The following is a 23,105-nucleotide window of genomic DNA, read 5'->3' on the forward strand; positions in this document are numbered from 1 at the left end:
CACAAACACAAAATGTTTTATATCAATTACCGCGATTGAGTATCGATAATATATCAATTAATTGCAGTTATGATTGTAAACAACATATGTGTAACCAAAATAAAAATTAAATTAACAATGTAATGTGTTAAAATCTATAAATATAAATATACAAGAATATATTTATTAAGAATTTTAAGTAATTAATTTTTTTATTGGCATAATTCCTCATGAACAATTCAAATATGAATTCATATGATAAAAGCATATCATGAAGTTTAATGATAAATTTAAATTTTACTTGAATTTTACATTTTAAATGCATGGATCGATGTGCAAGATTTCCCAAGTATCTATTACAACATTCTTGGCACTCACAAGCTTCTTAATCTTGCATCATTAATAAGCCTGTCCTAACCATGAAATATTATTACTTAATTTTTGATATCAATTTAAATAAAAATTCTCATGTTTAAATTTTAATCTAAAATTTAATTTCGCATCAAGGTGAAAAATTAATAAATGCAGAAAAATAAAATGAATATTTGTATGTAACACCAATTAAATGAATTAAACGTTCTCTTGTAATTTTTCACATAAAAACACAGATAATTAATGTATACAACATTATGTAAATTTTAATATTAAATTTTCATTCCGTCTATCAAAATGTGCGCATCTTATACATATATCGGTACGCAGCATTTCCAAGATATCCGTTTCAACATTCTTGGCGCTCAGCTCGGTCTCGCACATTATTAATTAACTTCTCTTATGAAATATCACAGTCATTAAAAGGCTGATCTCCCGGGGGAGCATAATCAAGTTTTCGCCGTCACGCGCATATGTTGGTGCCCGTGCGATACGATGTGCAAATAGTTCCCGCACTCGTCCGAAAGTTTCGCGATGATACGAGACGTTGGATGCAACTGATCCGCCCAGCACTTCTTCCGGTGCGCTGAAAACTCCTCGTAAATCCATGGAAAACAGGTCGCGCAGATTATACATATAACGTTACGATATTTCAATAACCGGATTTGCGCGACGGGATTCTTTGCGTGAGGGCGAAAATAACGCACGCTGATGCCACTCAAGGTTTATTGTTCCGCAGTGTGTTGCCAGTATACATTGTCGTATCAATGCCAAGAAATCGTGTTCTCTCTTGATCCCCAAGAAGCCACGGTTATTCAAGTACATAAGACAACTATCGTCAATATTCATCTCTCTCACATCTCCGTCGGTATACATTGTACTGATGGAGATATGAGAGAAAATGCGAATATTTACACGTTTATAGTTTATAACATGTCATAATTCAATTTTTAATTCTCTTGTCTTTTCAACATAGTGACCTCGACATACAATAATTTAAATCCCTTCATTCACTTCAACACCATATAATAATCTTTTATTTCTTTGCAAATTAAAAAATTTAATTTGTATTATATGAATAAAATCAATATACAGAAAGAATATACCCATTGCATAAAACTTTAATACATAGGCAAGTTATTATTTCACATTGCATGTAGAGCATATCGCATCCAAAATTTTATCTGGGTCATAATAGAAGGCGAATAGTGTGTATCAATTATAAATGATTGAGTGAAAGCAATATGATGTATGGATCAATTTTTCACATACGCACAGATAACGATATTTCATTTTTCATTCAGTTTTAAACGAGCTTTACTTTAACAGAATTCTAACAATGATAGTTAAATTTTTTAATTTAAAAAATTAGTATAAAATTTGTTACAAATTTATTTTTAAATTTATAAAAAAAGTGTGTAAATTCGTTTAAAATTGCAACAATGTTAAAGTTGATTTGTATAATCAATTTATATAAAGAATAATATATTATAATATATTATTGTATATATATTGTGCGTTAATAATTATATCTTTAACCCTATATTATAGTTTTAAGTTATCATTAAATAAATTATATAATATATTATTAAAGAACTCATATATAATCATTGCATATATATTTATTATACAAATAATAAGATAGGAAAATAATGTCAATTCGATAGAGCCTTTTAGGATTGCATAAAGGCAATTTATGGGTTTATCGAGTATCCTTTCCCTTCTATTAGTACATAAACTGATCAGAAAATTACTGTATTACATTGTGTCGCGTAAAATCATTATTTAAAGTCCCAAGACCGTAAAGAAGAAACGCTCTCTATGTATACCTTGCTCGCGGCGCTCGCGTTATCAACGGAAATGTAATTCCTAGCACACCCACGCGACTAATCCTAATCCCTTTGAGCGAGCTGCTCGCTCGATTTCATGAATATACAAAACAAGGCTCGAAGCAAGGAGCAAAAAAAGTTGCGTCGCGCCGTGTCCGCCTTTTTCGCCGTCGAATAACGACACGCTCGAGAGAACCTTCCGGATTTAACTTTCGAGGGAGATTTCCAAATGGAGCGAGAACAATTTCGCCGTTTTTCCACCTGTTCTTCCTTTCCTGGCAACAAATAACCGTGGTTTCTCTTCACTCTGGCCGCTATCGATCTAAATCGCAATTGAATTTCGTCCTGGACGTACATGAATCGTATTTAACTTTCACGAGCGTAATAATTCGCTAATTTTCATCAGATAATTTTCATCAGATTTGTCATTAATTAGATCACTTCAATACGATACGAAAGCATTAATTTAAAAATTATAATTAATTAGATTTTCTCATACGTTAATTTTAACATCTTAATTAATGATATATTCTTTTTGTAATAAAAAATTTTATTTTCTCAATTAATACAACTCTTTAATTTAAAAAAGACTTCTATTTGCAATAATTTATATATATATATATATATATATATATATATTTTATAGTCAAAATATAAATATAAATTATTGCAAACAGGAGTCTTTTTTACGTGAAAATTAGACATAATGAAAGCTTTTGTATGTACGTCAAATTGAAGGATTCGAAGATTATCAAATTCCATGGCAATCGATTTTTCGTCTCTGTTGGTGTCGGAGCTCGAAATGCAAGCTCATAATTGGCACCGACATAATTAACCCCTTAGACAAACTAAACTAGAATCCCGAATCGGGCAAATATGACGTTATAGAGGAGTACCGTCTCTCCCGTGGCGGACGGTCGGCATAGATGAGTATGATTCACAAGGGGAATATTCCCCTTGTGAATACAGTTCGAACGCTTCAGTCATAACGTTGCGTTTCGCATGATGCCGCGAGAATCATAGACTGTGAGTGAACTTATTGAGCGATAAGTTAAACGCGACAAAGAGCCAGACATGGAAAACGAGGATAATTGATACGAGAACAAAGGCAAAGAGAAATTATCCAAATCGCATAGAAAATATAAATTAATAACGATGTGATATCGATCTGAGAATGTTAGCATGATTTAACATTGCGACATTTTTGCATATGTAGAAATATAGACTTGTAAATACATAATATTATAAATAATATTATAAAGTTAAATTAACAGAAAATTGCATTTTAATGTAATTCTGATAGACGTTCAAAGATTTGAATGTTAAAATATCGAAATACGTAAAATTTCAAAAGACTGAATTTTTTAAATACAAATATCTCGAAAGTTATTTAAACATTTCACATCTTTCAATTTTAAAAACTTGTATATCTTTGAACTCTCCTATTATTTTCGTTTTTCGATTACATTGACGCTAGAATATTAATATCATTTGAACTTTAGGTCCTTCAATATCACATCGCTTACATTCGCGAACACGATGGGTCCTTGCGCATCACCGTCGAAATATTTGACTTCTCAAATCTTGAATTCTCCCTTTGATCTCAACATCGTAAATGCACATCTGTATATAAAATAAAGCGAATAGAGAGAGAGAGAGAGAGAGAGAGAGAGAGAGAGAGAGAGAGAGCAAACTCTCTGAGACTCACCTCGTACGCTCTGAAGAGCAGATAGAGTTCCCTCGGCTTGGTGTCCATCGGCAAGCCGCTCACGAACAAGGTGCGCACCTGAAACAAGAGAGAAAGAGAAACGATAATTGAGTTAATTAACCTAATTGGCTGGTATAGAGGGAAATAACAGGGGGTCGAGAAATACAGAGAGATAGAGAGAGATGAAGATAAAGATAGAGATAAAGAGAAAGAGAGAAAAAGAAAGAGGAGGGAGGGAGGGAGGGAGGGAGGGAGAGAGGGAGGGAGGAAGGAAGAGAGAAAGAGAGAAGACGAGTAAAGAGAACTTATATCCAAAGACAAGGCAACCGACTTTCTCGATTTGACTCTTGCCCTCATCCTGCCAGATAAGTCGATAGCTAATTGCAGAATCAATGTGAGATGCCCTGAGACAGGAAGAAATCGGTCCCCCTCGTTCTTCTTCCTTTTTAATTTCGCGATTAATTCGGCAATTTATAGAGGCGATCTCAATTAATTGAGGCGCATCCCCTAAAGATCTTGCAAGTGATTTCCGAAGATATTTCTTCCTTCCTCGCGATATCGATCATCTTCCCCGGCCGCTCGTTGTTAGCTTCAATGTAGTTGAATTAATGCGATATTGTTTCGCTTTCAGCGGAGAATGCAAATCGGCTTTTCGTATTGAGTGCCGTCATCGGAACAATGTGGTAAGAAAGGAGACTGATGTTGATTCGACGTAGCTTTCGCTAGCGAACGCTTGTTAAAAGCAGTTGTTACACTGCTAATTGCTAACCAAGTGTCCTCAATTCAATAAGAATATTAATAGAATTCATTCATTTACGGATAGTTTTTTTATTATATTACAAATAAATTTTATTACAACAATTTAATTTGTGTTTAAACAATTATCGATATTATTATATTAAAAGCGAGGTTGATTAATTTATATAAAAATTTATATAAAATAAAGTTATCGACAGAAAGCATTTTATAATAAGCAATTTTGTGCTTGCAAATATATATTAAAATTTATATATAAAAAAAAAATGTCTTATATTAAAAGATAATTTACGCAGAGATTGTTTTTCTCTGTCTAGTAGTCTGATTAAATTTTACTAATTATTCACAAATTAATAGTTTATGGTACTTCTTGTCACCTAAACACCTACTCACAGTATTGATAAAAACGCGGCGCGTGTAAAGCGGTAAAGCGAGACGCAAACCGCAACCATGTCGCAGGGCGGGCAGTCTACTAATGGATGAGACTAAGAGCGTAACCGGTAAAGTTTCGTCGGCCAAGTTACATGAGCGTCTTACACCGACCGGGCCTTAAGTAATTGCTGCGGCTATGTACACACACTCGCACATGTGGTGCATCGCAGGCGCAGGTAAGTGGTGCGACATCGGCGCTGTCTCGCGCTCGCGCTCGCGCCGTCTAACTTATAATTATCCCTGGAGCGGGGCATCAAATTGCCGCAATGAGGTTGCAGCAATTAATAAAGTTAAGAAACATCGCGGCGGTTGTAAAAGTATGACGCACGCGCGCAAATCTAATTACAGAGTTTTTCTCTGTCGTCATGCTGCTCATCTAATTAATTTTTGTAAAAGCACCTTCCACTCACTATCGGCCATCAAATGTCTCGATAGCGGAAGTGTCATTCTTGACAGTTCGAGTGGCTAAGACGAAAACCACAGCTTAAATTAATGAGAAACTAGAATTATATAAAATGTAGGAAATTAATTATAAAAATGGCGAATAAAATTTCTTGGACGTCTAACATGCTTATTTTAATAATTATATTTATATCATGTAGATGTAACTCTCTGTGAAAAAAGAGCAAAACATGACTTTGCGTTTATAAAAAGTTGTTAATCATTCCTTTTAAATTGTTTAGAATTATACAGAATTTCGAACTTTGCTACACTTGCGCACTTTGGTATCGAGTCTGGTATCGAGTCTAGGTAGATCAGCCGCATCAATCAAGAAAGAAGGAATACAAATTATCCTTCTCGGCAATTATCCGATTAGATCGCAAAATAGATCTCCGCCTACTTGTACGAAGTTAAAGGCAATTCACGGAGGAAAAGCAATTCTTAAATCGTATAGTGAAATCTACAAGACAAATCGCTCAGTACTTTATAAAAAACTGCCAATTTTTAATTTTTATTAATTAGATTGCTTTACATTCGGAAAAAAGAGGAAAAATAAAAATTGGAAACCTTAATAATTTAATCCATAATCCAAATTTAATCCATATTGTTTTAGAAGTTCTATCAAAAGCAAAAATTTAAAGAGTTTAACATTTCAAGAGTTTCAAGTAATTCGTATTATTACAAACAAATTAATTCTGATCTTGTGCTGTAGTACTTATTTTAAATACATCTGTTCCTTCATCATCGATGAAATATTTTCAAAAAAATTGAAGCAACTTACGTATTTATGTATTTCTTCTCTTTAACAACGTAGCAAAATCATGTTATTGTTCTGCTAACGAATATTACTCATTCGTTACGCTAATTAAACACAGCACGCATCAGATTTTTATCTAGAAGATTGTTAGTTTCCTACTCTTCTTCTTCTTCGCTTTTTTTCCGCGTTGTAAATTTCAAGCGCGTTTATAATCTTAGATGAGTTTTGCGAGGCGTAACTTCTAAATGACAATAATTGATCATGGACGAGCGAGTCCATTTCTAGCTTGCAACTGACCATGTCGCTAGTTCTCATTGTTTCATCTTCAAAACTATGCCGCGCCGCCACTTGCACATCCGCTGGCGACACTCCTCGTCCCATATTTGCGTTCCCCTTTTAACAGCTGCTATTATTTAGAAACGATCTTATGTATCAACAAATACATACAACAAATATAAGATAGTCGAGTGTTTCAAATAATGCAAGGCTTCTTTATGTATAACTATAAATTGTATAAATTAAGATATTCTTTCCGGTATTAAATTTCATTTAATACAACTTTCTTTACAATATTTAATTTTGAATATTTTTGTAATTAATACTTAAAAATTTAAACATGACAAACTAACTAAACTAAAAAAAGAGAATTTTACTCATTTATGTGTCTGAAAATTAATCAATAAAATTTTCTAGTTTCTCAATAATTCATAACTTAGACTATTTAGATGTAAATTAATTCTCGATAAAAAATAATTTCAATGGCGAAGTATTAATCGTATACTCGGATTATTTCAAGATTGCACGTGACAGAAGGAAGGTAGCGATTCGTTACCGTCCCCTCGTTAATTTCCGGCAGGAAGCATCGAGGACAGAAAAGTAGCACAAGCAAAAGAAAAAATATCTACAATCCTGAATTGATTTATTTCAAACATATAGTTTCATCATCATTAAATTTCTTCAATAATTAATCGAATATTCGTCTAGTTATTGAAAGCCAATTCGTATTGTAAATAACCATAATTATTTATATCTTACACACACACCTGAACAAATATTATACCTTGTTTCAATAAATTTCTCAGTAATATACATATATCCTGTTCCTGCATTACATGACACCATTATATTCATTATTATAAATCGTGTATCGTCGTAATCGTATATCATTAAATCATATAAAAAGACTTTTGCAAATTATTATAGATGTATTATTTAACACTATCGGAAGTTTCTTACAACATCTCTGGCTTATTAATTGATATTTTTCTTGCCAATTATAATCTTGTAATAAATCTTCTAATCTTGGAAATTGTGGAATTAAGTTTCATATATAAAATTTTCATTGTTTTATATTCCTCATTTTCATTCTTGTTTCCTTGATCAAGCTAATACGACATTGTCTACATCGAAAGTTGCCCGTTTTAATTTTGCTGAGAACGCAGACTTAGAAATCGATTCGATAGAGTAAACACCGAGAATATTTGCATTATATGCATATTACCATCCGATGCAACTCAGGTGAGAGACCACTGTCTAGTTCAAAGCTCATTGCCTCATAGTAACGTGTTGGCAGTGTCGGTCAAATGCAACGGCTACCGCTATTCAATTAATCTTGAATCAGGATTTACAGGTAATTCGAGAACACATGCCGAGAGGAACAATTTGTAAAACGCACGCCTCGCCAGATTCCAAATGGAAATGCGCGGTTACAAGCATATCTCTTTACAGACAGACAGAGCAAAGCCGTGAGAGATTTATTCAATTCAATGAAGCTTTCGTTCGAACGTGCATGCGTAACAACACAATTACACTCGCGTATGGGTGTATTAACGCGGCGAGTCGTGCACGTTCGCGAACGTGAGTGTAAACACTTGCAAACACAGGAAAAGCAGTAATAAAAGAGTACATGGAAAATAGTGATAAAATAAAAGACAGCACAATTTTCTCTCCGATACAAATAATTTTACTCTTTCATAACATGTCACGAACGTGTCACATTGGAAACAACAGACAATTTGTTACTAAAAATATTCGATGCACTGCTGGCTGTTGAGAATACAAAAATGCTGAATCAGATTAACGTTCGCAAATAGGGAACATTTTTGACTGTGCACGTCGTTTAAGAATGGATTTTCATGCGCTGAATAAAAGAAAAAGAAAATATAATTTACATATGTGACAGGAATAATAATTTTTGTTAATATCTTTCTCTATTTCTCTTTAATAATATTATTATTATTATATAATATTATTATTATTCATATAGTAATATTAATAATCATTAATATTATAATTTTATTAGTTTTGCATTATTATTTTTGTTATGTTGTTGCTCAATTTTTGTATTAGAAATTATTTCATTAACTTTTTAATTTGAAATTTTTATTGTATGTTTAATTAAAAACGTCTTAAAGTTTAATCATATTAATAAATTTAAATTTGCATTAAAGTTTTGGCAAATCATTTTTATGATTTGATACATATAACTAAAAAAGAAAAACTAAATATAAAGTCAAAATCGATAATATACATAATTTAAAAACATTCTCTAGGCAAATTATTTATTAGTTACATATTTAATGTTTTTTTATCGTATTTATCTTTATCGTATTTACCTTTACTTACGCAGTAATTAATTGGTACACAAATTTTTTAAATGAAACACAAATAAATAGTTCAGTAGCGGCGATGAAAAATATATCCTCAATTTTTTTATTCATTCCATTATATTTAAAAAAAAATTAACACGATGAGGTCGTATCAAACATACGAATGGTATCACGGTATGCGAAAGCGCGTGCTGTACGACTTCACGCAGGACCGAATATTGCATTTGGAGCGCATCCGAGCAATTTCACGTCTCAGTCAACAAGCCGGCCATGGTGACATCAGAATGTGAGAGAGCAAAGTTGCGACCGATTTTTCCGGTCCCCCCCTCCTCTCCCCACACACACACACACACACACACACACACACACACACACACACACACACACACACACACACAGATTTTTGCATATTCTGATCCAGCTATATAAAAATTGAATGATTTCACACTCTGCAACGGCATATCTCTTTAATTTTTCACGATTAATTCAGCGATCGTAACAAAATGCGTGTCGCCGATACGAAGAATCGTTGATTCATTTTTTGAAAGTACGATCTAATTTTCAATGAATGACGAATCAATCAAAGTTATGTAATATCTTATTAAGAGACATCTCTTCTAATATCAAGCCCGTAAAATCCGCTTTAACATTCTTCAATTTTATTTTTAGTTGCCCCTTTGCGACACTTTGAGCAATTTTCTCCTCAAATCTCGTACTACGCAATGACGACAAATGTACACTTTGATAGTTGAGACCATCTACCACTGCAGATATAAAATTATTCCTATGTACAAAATGTGTACTTGGAGAATTTAGTTTTAAGATAACATGCGAAAGAGATCATACGAATCGAGGTACGGAACATTTCAAAAATGATCCGAAAAAATGATTTAAAAATCAACAGAGCTCAGCAATTAAATCCACGTGATCGCGATTACACACATTCGTGAATATTCACGCGTCACGTCAGTTGGCAGATTCACACTTTTCGATCTAATCTTCGTCGTAATTACGGCGAGTGGAATTTTCGAGCGCTGATCCGAGCGAGGCGCGCCGAGAAGCAAGGAGCGTGCTTCCGTTAGCGCAGGACGAAATAAAATACCGGAGCTGGGGTTCGATGGGCACAGGCTCGTTTTCAGTATACATATATGTTCTCTACAGATGCACACATACACACACACACACACACACACACACACACACACACACACACACACACACACACACACACACAGATTCGAGCACGACAAACATAATTCGCATCATCTTCTTACGAACATATCAGATTTTACAGTGACCGCGCCGTGCAGAAAATTCGTATCTCGTAAATTTTCTGACAACTCCTTTTATTTACGTTCAGATGTGAATCACGATTCACGATTCAAAAAAAGAGGAAGAAATATTTTAATACCAATTTTATAGAATATAACAAAAAATGATATTTGCTTTTCTCCAACAGAATTTTAAATATGTCAAACGTATTTATTTCGTTATATAAGATTATATTATATAATATTTAATATCACTCTTTAAAAAATTTTTATTGTAAGAATTATATTTTTTTACGATTCTGTGTTCAATTTATTTTCATCTTAATCAATCTTAATACATAAACTATTAGATAGTTAGTAAAATATAAAATAAAATAAAAGCGTATTTTAATAATAATAATTTTTAATTCTTTTCTGGTATATCCAATCCTTCTCTAAAAGATCTCGAAAACAAATGACTATTATAAAGCATAAAGCGCTTTATTTATGATAAAAAGATGCGTTGTATCAAGATGCTAGAAGCGTTATACCGCCATTTTTCTTTGCCTATCTTGCCAGAATTTTGGTGGTATAAAGTATAATTAATAATAGATCAACCAGAAGGCGCGAAGTATATCTTCGAACCTTTAAATATAGTCTCACACAGGAATGCATCGGCGGCTGCAACTCTGTTAAGTAATACTAGCGATAATAATCGTCACATAAAGTCGCAGATATGTCGCAGATATACCAGATGTTCTTTCAAGTATAGATCTTATGGAGAATTTACTGCAAATTATTCTTAATTAGCTCTAAAAATTTAATTTTCATTTAATTTCTATATTTGCGAAAATTTAATTTAAGATTTATCAAGATAATTAATAAGATAAAATAGAAGAGAAAATAATGTTCAAAAATTTAAAAAAATATGACGAATGATATTTATTAATATCAAATTAACGAAATTAATTTTCAAACATTATAAATATATATAATCTAGACAAGTTCTATGAATATAATACATTTTTCATAAAACGAAGAATAAATGTAAATTTTTTTAAAGAGAAAACAATTTACTTTGATAGAATTTTTTATTGTTATTCCAAAAACTTTTACATTATCAAGTATATCTATGTGAAAATCCATTTATAAAAAAATTTATTAAATTCTATAAAATGTAATTCATTTTTATGCGCTTGACATATTTAAGCATGGAGCTTATCGGCGGGGACAAAAATATCGGAGAAAATCGATAACCACGCGCAGAACAAATGTAAGGTATCATCATTACGTAGATCATATAATATACTCGTAATGCTGGTTGTTAAATTGCGTACGACGATACTATTGTAAGTATAATAAAGCGCGTTATTAATTATCCTCCTTTATGCTAGGCCACGGCCATTATCCTTCCCGCGGAGAAACTCGAAGCCGTGTAAGTAAGTGGTAAGGTATAATTAATAATAGGATCGCTAGGCGACGTGCTATTTTTACGTTCGCTCGGATATAACGTCGCTGGGCTTTCGTGGCTGATATTGCACGCGCCGCGTGAAAGAAAAGCCCGCCGGCGTTTGCTCCTACGTGAGCCAAGAGAACGTCTCGCACTCGTCACATCTTCCTGGATTTGAGTGTCACGGGAGCGTACGAATGTCGTCTATAACAAAAGAGCGGAATTAATCGCGAATCTCGGACACGCACGTGTTGAGTCTTTCGTCGCGGTGAGCTACGTGCCAACTCGCCGATGCTAAATCACAGTTTCGGTAAGCCGCAAGATCGCACTTGCATGCGGCGAGCGGAATATCGTTTTGTAAGATGATCCCTCGTGTGTCGGAAGTGACCTCCTCGTAAAGAAAATCATTTAACGAAGTAAACATCTCCATGAAACTAAAAGCATGACAGTTTATTTCATATTAATTCGACTAGAATGCCATAGTTATTTTATCTGTACGTTGAACAATATTCAAATAGGCGATTTATAATGTGAGATTCGTAATAAATTCGTATGGAAGAGATAATGATGTATAAACTCAACAATACATATTGTTGAGTTTATAAATCATTATCTCTTCCATAAATTTTTTAATAAATTTGCTTGATTGTGTTATTAATATCTTTCTGGTCTACTGTATTAAAAGATATTTCAGAAGAGAGCCTTGATCTAACACATTGCGTTCTCTCGTATGTGTTGCATATACAACTGATAATTAAGACCAGCTGCAAAGCAACACCAACTAACTATGACAAATGAGGTGTTAAAGTTACGCTCTATTAATTTACGGTAGTGCTAATTTGCAACAATTTATAAAGAAATAAAGATTGCAATTTCTCATTTGCTCTTCTCTATACTTTCATCAAAATCAAAACTTTGTAATTCCTAATATACAAAGAATATCATAGTAATTAAATCTTAAAATTATATTAATTATTATTAATGTCTATTAAAAAATAAATATAAAATCTGTCAAAAAATAAATTGATAATAGAGAAAGATATATTTTATCTCATTTCCAAAAATTCATTAAGACTTCTTTATAATTATACGCAATGATTCATTAACTTCCAATCGTAAACAATGTAGAAATTATGAACTTCCTAATTAAGACAAATAATATTTCTCAAAATGTTGTATTTAAATTATGGTATCTTATAAGATCTCAGTTTATCCTTGACATTTATTTAAATGAGCATATCACATCCTGATGTAATCTACTTCAATGGTTTTCCACAACAACTATCGTAAGTGCCTTCTCTTGAGTTCTCTCTACTCTCTACTCTCTTTTGCACACAAAGACGCTCCCTTACATTGCAAATGAACTGAACTTTCAATCGTATGTGCATGCTTCTGTTCTTGCTCTTCTTATCACAAGCTTATTCTTCCACAATGTAGCATTAATATTCTGTTCTTTCCTTCCTTTTCTCTTTTCACAAAACTCGCTTTCTCTATTCATACGCAAATCTAATTAAATCATTAGATTTACAAATAATTCGTACGTATTATTCATACCATAAAATTTATTTTTTCCATTGCACTTAGTTATATGTATATAAATTTATATATTTTTCCGCTTTCAACATATGAGAAAATACATATATTTCTATTTTTATTAACTTATACGGCACTCTGATGATTGATTTAGTTTCCTCGTAGAATATTTATCTTTATTTATTATTACATATATAGATAACTCATTTTATGATTATGAGTACTTTATTTATCTGTCTATGCATTTGTAATCAAAAGAAATTGCTCGATCTATCCGAGACACCATGTATATTCAAGCGACTCGAGTTCCCGGCGGTGCGAATGCCGGAAGCAACGGGGTTGCATTAATATATCCCGCACTAGCAGCGTGGAAAGTAAGAGTAGTGATCAGCAGCCAGTGCTATGGACGCTGCAGTCCAGCGAAATGAATGTGAGGATCGCGCACATGGCGCACGTTACAATTGGTTTGACCTCGCACGCTTTCATTATTGATGCCGTAGCGCGCTGTTCTTTGCTGCATTGTGACAGGAGACGCTATATCGCGCGACACCGCCACTGTGAAAACAGTTCTCTTTCCTACCTTTTGTGAAATGTTTCCCTCGCGATTTCTACGAAACGCAGGAAATTGTGGTCAAGTGGTCGACAGTCGCATGAATGTTTCTCAATCTGCAAAATGCAGATCACTCGCTGGTTTTTATTCGACCGAGAAATAGCTAAAGCTGCCACAAAAGCCACTATAAAAAGCTGAAATCGCTAAGACGTTTACGAGCTTTCTATAAAGAATACAGTTCGAAGGATTCTAGAGCCTTGCATTCCGTCTGTTGGCTGACTATTCAAACTCGATTTTGATATTTTAATGAAATTTCCAGAAGCATTTTCTTTTGTCACATATGTTACAATAATTCCTTTCAAAAACATTATGCTTTATACTTTTAGAACAAAACAAATTATAAAATATTTTTACAGAATCACATGTGTTAGTTACCTTTAATTAACTTTCCAAATATCATAAATCAACAGACATTTAAACTTACATGTGTTTCTAAAGAGACTAGGATTGATTGCGCAACTGATTTAATTTGTTACAGCTACCGGATGAATAATACATGGATAATGATGACATAAATCACGTCTATAGCTTATAATTCAACGCGTAACCGGAATATATGCCCACTCTAAGTTTATTATTCGATAATATGGCCGAAGGGACTGTTATCTCTTGACATATCGCAAAGAGAATAAAAGAGTTTCTTGTAAAAAACAGAATAAATAAAGAAATTAAGCAATATTATAAAAAGTTAAATAATTTTTCAATTTTTACCTCAATTTGTCAAAACATGATTTGTCAAACATGATTTGATCTACTCTTCGCATTAAACAAATACTGTGATCCGCAGCTAAATCATGAAGTAAAAAGAATTATTCGGTTAACGCGATTTTAATGATCGACCTAATTGTGATCAAATTAGAAAATTAAAAGTGATGATAATAATGATATTTCTATTGTTTGATAGTATGTAAATACAATATTTCATCTGCTCTTTTACAAATATTGATTTTCAACGATATTTTTCTCTCAATAATAATAGGAGGATATTACTCCGTTTAGAGCGTCACGTTAATGGAATATGCGAAGTGTTGATATATGTGATCGATTCGAGGCGGATTAATTTTATAACACGGTTCATCAATCTTTATTTTTCAATTTCATATTTCTCTTTTCCACACTATTTATATATTTCAATTTATACAAATTAAAATATAAAATATAATGATAGCAATTGTCTTTTTAATCAAAATTATAGAATAGAAGTCGACAGCAATTCAAAATAAGAAAAAGTAAGAATTCGTAAATTGAATCATGAAGGAGAGAATAGATAACATAATTTCATTCTAATTTAAAATTAAATGGCTCTTTTAATTTCAATTATATTCTTTTGAAAATATTTTAAATTAAAAGTTAAGATAGTGCTAAAGAAGATAATATTTAATGATTTTTTTCTTTAAGGAGACCTTAACTTTGTATTAATCAAATAATTTATGGATGATGAACTATAGACGTCGGTTCTGAGTATTGATCGATAATATGAGAGCTTAGACCAGTTAGTTTATAAGTATATATAAATTTATTTATTTATTTATTATGCACATATGTTTGATATAATCATTTTCTAACATAGAGGAATTACTGAATAAAAATGCAATAAATTATTTAAGAATATTATTTAAGAACATATATAACAAATTATATTTTATCTACTTTATTTCAATATAGTTTAATGTATAGAAATTTGCATAAATTCATTTTATGTATTATTGATTTTAACTCTGAGAGAAAATATTTTATTAAATTTATATGTGTTTGCGACGAAAGGCATGCGTCCATCGTAATAGCACCGTTCATTATTAACGACACGGCCGACCGACTGAAAGAAAGTTCTCCCACCGAGTCAAGAGAGAGAAGTTCGCGGTGAACGTTTCGTCATCGTAAGAAATTCTAAGGGAAGGCGCGAGTGCGAGAAAATATAGAGCTCAGGCCTGACCTGAAATCATCAAGTGTGTATAGTCGAGAGCAAGGGATAAAGAGAGGCAAATAGAGACAAAGAAAGACAGAGAAAGTGAGAAAGAGAGAGAAGCAGGAAAATGTGCTAAAGAGAAAAAGATAAAAATAAAAGAGGAGAAGAAAGAGAGAGAATATTTATGTGAAAAGGATAAAATTATAGAAAAAAGTGAGAAAAGAATGAAATTGATGAAGAAAAAATGAAAAGAGATATAAATGAGAGAAAAGTGAAACAAAGATGGATCTACATAGAAGAATATGAAAGTGATAAAAAAAGTGCATGCATGGGAGAATCTTAATCAAAGAAATAACAAGAGGAAGACAAAGTAATCTAAGATACAAGAAAAAGGAAAAACAATGTGTATATGATTGAGTGAAAAGAAATAGAAAATAAAGCGAAAGAATATTACAAGTGGAAGATAATCATAGAGCGTAAACAAATAAGAGGAAAGAGAAGTAGAGTAAGAGAACATGGAAAAGAATTTAAAGAAAGAAAGAGTAACGCCGCAGAAAGAAAATGCAATGAAGTGAACGAAAGAGAAAAGGGAAGATTCCTTGCGTCCTATTAGGACAGACAGAAAAGTCACGTGAAAAGGTAATAGAATTATAAAAGAAAGTAGCAAAAGAAGAATAAAATCGGGAGAAATGAAAAAAGATTGAAACAAGAGATGCACGCGCGGGTGTGCGCGTCCACACACACACACACACACACACACACACACACACACACACACACACACACACACACACACACACACACACACACACACACACACACACGAGTGCACGTATATACTCACACACGAAATGAAACAGAAAGAAGAAGGAAGAAAGAAAGATCAGGAAAAAAAGTAAGAAACATACCGGGTGTCCGAGAATATATATAACAAATTTAATCTATAAATCATTGTTTATATTAAGGTAATTTCTTCTTTTCTAATAGAAAGTTGATAAAACTTTTTTTGTAACTTTTTACTCAATTTTTATAATTAACTATTTTAATTTGTTAACTTAAATTTAAATTAAAACTTTGTGAAATTTATAAATTGGTTACTTTAGAACTAAAAAAATGAAAAATAAAATTGTGAAGTTTGAGTCCTATAGTTATATATACGTACATATAATTTATTTTATCAATTACATCTAATTAAAAGAATATAAATATTAACTCTTCAAACAGAAATCAATTTCGCAGAGAAACTTCGGATATTCTTTGTAAGAAATTGATTCGGACACCCCGTATATACACGTGCGAGCGGTGAAGAGGCGGACCGCGAGGGTTTGAGGGTGACGAGGGTAGAGAGGCCGAGGGGCAAGAGTGAGGTCGAGCTGGCGACGCTGTGTCTGTCTCGACGCTCAGAAACGAGGGAAGCCGGCGCAACGGGCCGATCACTTATTCATGCGCTCCGAAATGATTCCAGCCTTGTAACCAGTCGGTGCGGTGTGGTGCGAGTCACAGTTACACGCGGCTTTGAATTAAAACGTCAGCCTGCCATCCTTGCGGCGCGCCGCGACGCGCCGCCTTTCACCGACCGAGATTCGTGCGACCGATATTACATGAAGCAAGACCCATGAGCAAAATGCAGGTATTTTCCGCCGGTACTTCCGGACCTGCGGATTCTTGGCTCGACGAAATTGTAGACCGGTTGAAGACCTCGGACATTAAATATCAATGCTTTCTTAGGTCTCTCTTTATTTCACAAAGGAAAGATAAACCAATATCTTGTTGTTACTCCTGTTACGATTTTCAAACAATTATATTTATTTTAGTAAATGTAATTTGACTAAAAATAACAGCGAATTACACGTTTTCAACTTTAATTCGAAAGAAGAATGTTTAAACTTATAAATAAAAGTTAAATCTTTAAACCTGTTTAGAACTAAAAATTTAGAACTGAAAATTGCGAACTATACAGGAGGAACATCTCACGTAATAAGATTAACGAAATAAAACTGTTAGTGTCTACATATATTCATTTAGCTATTCACAACGCAGTATGAGAGTTTGTATCTAAGTAATCGCGTTTGAGAAAACGCTTCTCGATATTATGACACGCGCATGAAGCTTCCCTAACTTTTTTCATTAATTCGCAGTGCATTTGTTCGAGAAAATTTCCAACAAAGCAGAAACACGAGTTAATTAAGGATGAATCGCAAAGACAAGCACAAGAGAGGTGTTTACATTCTCGGAAGTTAATTCGCGAATCGCCTGGACGCATATTTTCCACAAAGATGAATCGTTATCAGCTATTTAGAGCTACTTATACAGCAATAAAATTTCATAAGATCTAACTTCATATTCATATTTTGTAATTACAACAATGAATATATTCATTGTCTTGCTATTTGAAAGAGAACAACCTAGCGCAATTAAAAATATCATGTTTGAAATAAAAAATGAGTAAAATGTAAATACAAAATTATTAAATGAAAGATTATTAAACTATAAATACTAAAATAAATTCTTAAAGTAATTCGATATATCATGTAAAATAACATTTTAAGAAATAACTTGACTTATTCTATATCCAATTATTGTTTAATAATCATGTCAAATATCAATTCGCCATATTATTATCAAATTTAACATTAGTTTTTCTATAGTCAATGTAAACAATATTGATAACTAACGTATGTAACGAATTCGGTGAATTCTGTGGAATCTTATAGTTCATTCAATCTTCTAATTCTTTTTCCCTTCTCTCATAACGACAATATGGTTCATATATCTAGTGTAATATCTCATGAAACATTGTTCCGCGGGAACATCGTCCCATGGGAATTTCTCTGGGAATTTAGCGAGAGTTATACTTGAAAACGGGCGTGTCTGTATCCGAGCAGTTGTTAACAATCTCCGCGTTTATAAATGTGCTCATACCACTGACACATACTTACACTCGTACTTCACTCGTGCGCTTTTAATCCGGAATGGGTATCGCATATTTTAATTCAAAGCCTCGCTATTTACGACGTTACCGCGTTACCGCATTACATTATCCTGCGTGAGCGCATGGGACTCGTACTTTCATGAGGACTTTCGTCCCTGCGCAGATCGCATTCAGGATCCGCATCAGTCAACTTGTCTCGAATCGTTTAATTTAGACACGCTTAAAGACTCTTAATCTGCCCAAACGAGGTTTTAATATACAGTCGAGCGAGAGTTTAAGAGATTTATGGCCAACAGACTCCTGTCGGCCTACCCTCTCAAATCATAAAATAGCAACGTGTTGAAAAGGCACTTTCTTAATGTGATTAAAGACGTGAATGATTATCTAAGTAAAATTGATGTGTGCCGTATCACATTCTTGAGAATCAAATTTGAAATTAATAATTCTTTTATGTAAAGAAGTTATAATTTTATAATATCGTAAATATATGTTAAATAATATTGTAATTATTTATTTATATACAAACAAAAAACTAAAATTATTAAAAATTTGAGATATAAAAAAAGTATACACACAAATTAATATACTGAAAATTTATATGCCAAATCAGATTAAAATATATATATATATTATACATTTTTCATATATTTATAAAAATATATTCAGTTTGACATATAATATATTTTAATATAATTGCATTAGCAAACTTAATACAATCTATTATTATATTTCATTCAAATTGTATAAACATATATTATTATTTTATTTTGACATAATGTGACTTATATACGATTCCTGTTTAATATTTACGATTAAGAATATTCGTTGATTTTATGCAAGACTTTCATGACGATATCTCTTAATGCGCATTCCGTTTGTACAGCTTGTAAGCGTCAACGAAGAGTATGGGAGACTCTGAATGGCGTAATTGTGCACAGACACAAATATCTGATTAGATATTATATTAGCGAGCAGTTAACTCGTTTAACCCGTTGCGCGAATTACAGGATTCATAGCGGCGTTATTGTTCGACGTAACCTCGGCATCAGGCATAATTACCGCAGTAGATGATTAATCATCCACTGCTCTATTATCGGGGACGTCATTGCGGAAGTCATTGACTGGATCTTATCAGATTCTCGTTTCCTCACATGAATTTCCATGATATTTGTTAATCGTTCTCGGCATCAATCGCCTCGCACTGTCACACACATTTTCTCAAAAAAGGAATAGCAAAATATTACAAACATAAAACTCTAAATTATTACACCTATTATCATTGTATTATTTGTCTTTCTTACATCTTCCAAAACACGAAGATAAGAACAGGTCAAATAAATTATTTTTAAACTTTTAGCGTTGAACAATCTAAAAAATTAAAATTAATTGCATCTTTATTCGTTCATTTGTTTCTCGAACTTACAGCTGTCATAATTGTACTAATTTATACTAACATTAAAATTAACGCGCACCGCTTTATTAAATTTATTCCGACAAAATATCCCACAGAATGAGAAAGTTATGCTGGCATCACACAGGAAAACCGCAAGCGTGTCCCAGTATTTTTAAAGCAACATCGCGCGTACGTTGATGGAATAAATTTTAAATACTCTGGAAGAGCTCGCATGTCGCGCCGTTTATTTGCTCTAGCGCCGTTTTTGTGCACCGTTGTATTCTAGCAATTTAGTGATAAGCAGTTCACTGCAACGATGGATTTTATAGACAAATTCTGGCCTCTGCCGCAGATTGTAGACTCCCGCGATGTATCGATACCGAGAATTTCCATCACTGCAACTCGTCCTCGATTACAAAATACCGTTAGGCCGCCTATTGATTTCCAAACAAATGGCTGGATGTAAAAACATATCTTTTTCGAAGGGAATCATTCCGCGATTGTGAAGCTCGATTGAATTTTCTCATCTAAGAATGCAATTTGATTCTCACATTTATTTATTGTATCTTTTGTTTCCTATTTTTTCCCCACTGTGATCATTTATATTTCATTTGATCGACATCTTTTCATCATTTGCCATTGAATCGCGATAGATCTTCTGTACATTTATTTCCATCGTTTCTATTAGATTTTCGTATCGCTATTTTTTTACTTTTTCTTTTATTTATTTTTTTGTATTTGCTTTTTCTTATATTCTTTTATTTTCCTTTCTTATTTTCTTTTTAATCATTTCTATTTCTTCTTTTCTTCAAACAAATGTAACATTACTTTTATAATATTGTTATCCATATCATTTATTAATTTTTTTATTGAACTTGCAGTTTTATTTGATCTTCATTTACTCATGATTTTTTAATTAAATATAAAATTATGTAAATCTATTTTACAATCATAAAAAATCATTTTTTATTTTCTTTATTTTCCAAAATAAAAAGCGATTAATATTTATTCTCTCAAATGCCTTCATATCTCTTATGATATTCAAACACTATCCATCAACTTTCTAATTATAATTAATTTATAAATCTTTTATATTTCAATAAAAAATATTCATTTCATCAATATATGATGTATTATGAAATCACATATCATAATTAAGCAGAAAAAGTTATTATCGATAGTCTTATCATCCTGAAAATCAATAAATGTGACTGTCGATCAAATTCGACATGCGCAGTGATAAATCTGGCAATGCAAAATATTATAAAAAAATATTTGTATGAATCTTTTGTTCAGTATTTATAAAGCAGGTCATTGATCAGCTGATGCTTTATCAGTCACATTATCGCACGTCGATCGTAAAATCCGATTATTAGTGTTGTGACGTTGCATTCTTACGTTGAGTCTGATGTTCACCGTAAAAGATTGTAAATGTTGTCTTTAAAGTCAATGCGCAAATAATACAACGAAATGGGTAAATTAAATGGGATCGTAATGACACTTTCATGTTAATACTTGTTCGTAACAATATTGTTTCAGAGAGAAATACAAAGCGATATGAGCTTCAATATACATGTGGCTTCATATGTCACATATAGCTACATGTGACAAGAATATTCTACGAAGTTGGAAGTTAAATTGCGTATTCATGTGCTCTGTGTGTGTGTGTGTGTGTGTGTGTGTGTGTGTGTGTGTGTGTGTGTGTGTGTGTGTGTGTGTGTGTGTGTGTGTGTGTGTGTGTGTGTGTGCACGCGCGAGTGCAAGTGTAAAGATGTAATGTGACGTAAGAATGCTCTTCATTGCACAGTTACAATAAATGATATATATTCTTTAAGCAAAAAACAGCTGTCCTTTTCGTACTGTTCTATCCTTTGTATGTAATTAATGACAAATAATTTTTTTATAACATTGTAAAATTTATCTCGATTCCATATTCATAAAGTTTTAAGAAAATATCATATATAAAATCATCATTATATATATCATCGTAAAATAATAATGTAAATATATATGAAAATATATAATGTATCATTTAATATTATATCATCTATGATTGGAATATAAAATATTTAATAAATATAATAAAATTCTCTTGTGAATGTGTTAACATAAATTCTATTTAACTATATATATGCATCTTATAAAAATTTACAAAAAAATAATTTATCGTATTTTTCATGAAAGAATTTTATCTTAAAACATAATCTGTTTGTATTTGTGTCAGATAGTATTTATTTAATTTATTTTTGCTATTTATCCTTTTTTATATATTTAGTAAGCAATTATTGGAGACTTCTCTCACGAGTCAAAATGAATCCCGTAAAATGAGGACACACAACAGCTGCGAAAAACAGTAATTTAGCTTATTCGCAACAAGTTTCTCTTATCCGTACTCGCGTATATAGCGTGATGCTTTTTCTTCTTGACAACATTTAATTTACATTTTTAATAGATTAGCCATCTTGTGGCTTTAAGAGTAGAGAACGCCATGAACAATCATTATAATCAATTTAATGGAAACTGACATAAATAATCTAATATAAGTGAAAACTAACTTATTTTAATAAATATGTATCCAATATTGAACAGCTAAGATATAGAAAAATACATGAAGTAGCTAAGAAAATCTTTCTCTTGACTCAAAAAATGTACAAAATTTCATCTCTTAGATTTTGTATTATAATGCAACGTAATACATTTTTTACAAGTTAATTATATACACACAATGCTAGAATATATTTCTATATTTATAAAATACTTCACAGATGAGATATACTATCGAGGACAAGCGGAATCAGAGTCGAGATGACTCTGCAGGTCGACAGTGGCATGATAATTAATCGGACTGCCGCGACAAGCTTTTCGTTTCTGATTCTCTCATTGTCCCATTCCGCACCGCATCTTTCTCGAGGGCTGCCTGGATTATAATAGGGATTTTAATTGCACAAAGGGAATCGTTAGGATAAATCCGGTTTCCGGAAAAACGAATGCTCCAAAAAGATCAACGACATTTTAACTGCTGGGTTTCCGACAGTGGTGCAATTAAACGACAAATTCATCGGATCAAGTCTCAGAAAATCCGCTTCTTGCATTTAAGAAAAAGCAACGTATTTGTAAATAACAATTCTATTTCTCTAAAAAATAAAAT

General features: G+C 32.3%; 1 protein-coding gene across 7 annotated transcripts in view; it reads right to left on the reverse strand.

Moving 5' to 3' along the window:
- Nucleotides 1–23,105, reverse strand: part of LOC105421974 (protein couch potato) — an 86,488-nt gene that overhangs the window by 46,197 nt on the left and 17,186 nt on the right. For all 7 annotated transcript variants that reach the window (XM_089082700.1, XM_089082699.1, XM_089082701.1 and 4 more), the window contains exon 2: nucleotides 3,889–3,966. In XM_089082700.1, the coding sequence (XP_088938826.1) occupies nucleotides 3,889–3,966 (78 nt within the window). The remainder of the gene's footprint in view (nucleotides 1–3,888; nucleotides 3,967–23,105) is intronic.

Source organism: Pogonomyrmex barbatus, unplaced genomic scaffold, assembly GCF_055798465.1.
Source record: "Pogonomyrmex barbatus isolate J1 unplaced genomic scaffold, ASM5579846v1 scaffold6, whole genome shotgun sequence".
Lineage (NCBI taxonomy): Eukaryota > Metazoa > Arthropoda > Insecta > Hymenoptera > Formicidae > Pogonomyrmex > Pogonomyrmex barbatus.